Source organism: Octodon degus, unplaced genomic scaffold (assembly GCF_000260255.1).
Source record: "Octodon degus isolate 3935 unplaced genomic scaffold, OctDeg1.0 scaffold00067, whole genome shotgun sequence".
Taxonomy (NCBI): Eukaryota; Metazoa; Chordata; class Mammalia; order Rodentia; family Octodontidae; genus Octodon; species Octodon degus.
Genome location: NW_004524643.1, coordinates 11661717 through 11662841, shown reverse-complemented (window position 1 = coordinate 11662841; position 1125 = coordinate 11661717). Strand labels below are relative to the sequence as shown.

General features: G+C 34.6%; 1 protein-coding gene across 1 annotated transcript in view; it reads right to left on the bottom strand.

Annotated features, from left to right (window-relative positions):
• Window positions 1-438: 438 nt before the first annotated feature.
• Window positions 439-1125, bottom strand: part of Ldha (lactate dehydrogenase A) — an 8036-nt gene continuing 7349 nt past the window's right edge. The window contains exon 2 of the mRNA XM_023719332.1: window positions 439-471. Within this exon, the coding sequence (XP_023575100.1) occupies window positions 439-471 (33 nt within the window). The remainder of the gene's footprint in view (window positions 472-1125) is intronic.

The window sequence follows — 1125 nt, the reverse complement described above, 5'->3', positions numbered from 1 at the left end:
GCTTTTATAGATACATGCTCACATGTGCCTCATATGGTCTGTCATTCAGGTAAACAAAATCAATGTGTTGTACATTAAATATCAGCCTTTGCTCACTTAATGATATAAACACTAAAACCTGATATTGGCCTTGCATACATTGCTAAGAATTTTCAGAGTTTTCTTGATACCCGGAAAATAAAGGATATTATAGAGGCCCCTTATAATCCCCAAGATCAAATCATTGAACATACTTACTTGTCTTAAACTAAAAAATCAGCTAGCCAAACAAAAGAAAGGTAAAACACTGAGTCAAAACTTGTTGCATATGTTTTAACTGTTCTGAATTCTGATAGGCATGATCTACAGACAGGTGTTTAACATGTTCTGGTATCACTTTTAAACTGGAGCCAAAGTTAAGCTTATATGTCCACAGAAAATCAGGAGACATTTTAACTATCAGAGTGGTTCTGTGGCCAGAATCCAGCCGACCTACACAACACATTAGGCTTTCTGCAGAGATCTCAATGTACCACTAGTATATCACCCACCTTCCTGGGAAGACCTGCAGCAGACCCTTTGTGAGGATTGTCACCAAGTTAACATCCAGGGTTTGGTTCAATCACCTGAAAATCTTCTCCTTGCAATGCCTAATCTTATAGCAGTTTCTCTATGTATTCCTGTGGTTCAGGAAGAAGTGTATTGGGCCTACAAACCTAATCCATCCTTTGTTAAAGCTCTTACATGGATGAACAGGTCCCCAGAGGTTTTACATTCTACACAAAGCAATACCTCTCTATATATTATTCTTTCTCTCCCATGAATTTTTTTTTTTACAGACCTAACAACCAAACCTATATTGTTAAGCAAGAAGCAAATGAAAAATTAGAAGAGCTAAACAAAACTGTTCAAATCGTGAATGTCAAATTTAACAAAGAAATAGAATCCAAAAAAAGATGCCAAGTAGAAATCATAGAGACAAAGAATTCTATTAAATATTTGATCAGCAGAAATTAACATGAATCACAATGATCCAAAGTATACTATCATAGTGCATTGGAACTAGGAATCAATCACTAAAAAGACCTCATATATTTCACAAACAATTGGATATTTTTTTTCCATTTTTTCTTTAATTTTTATTTA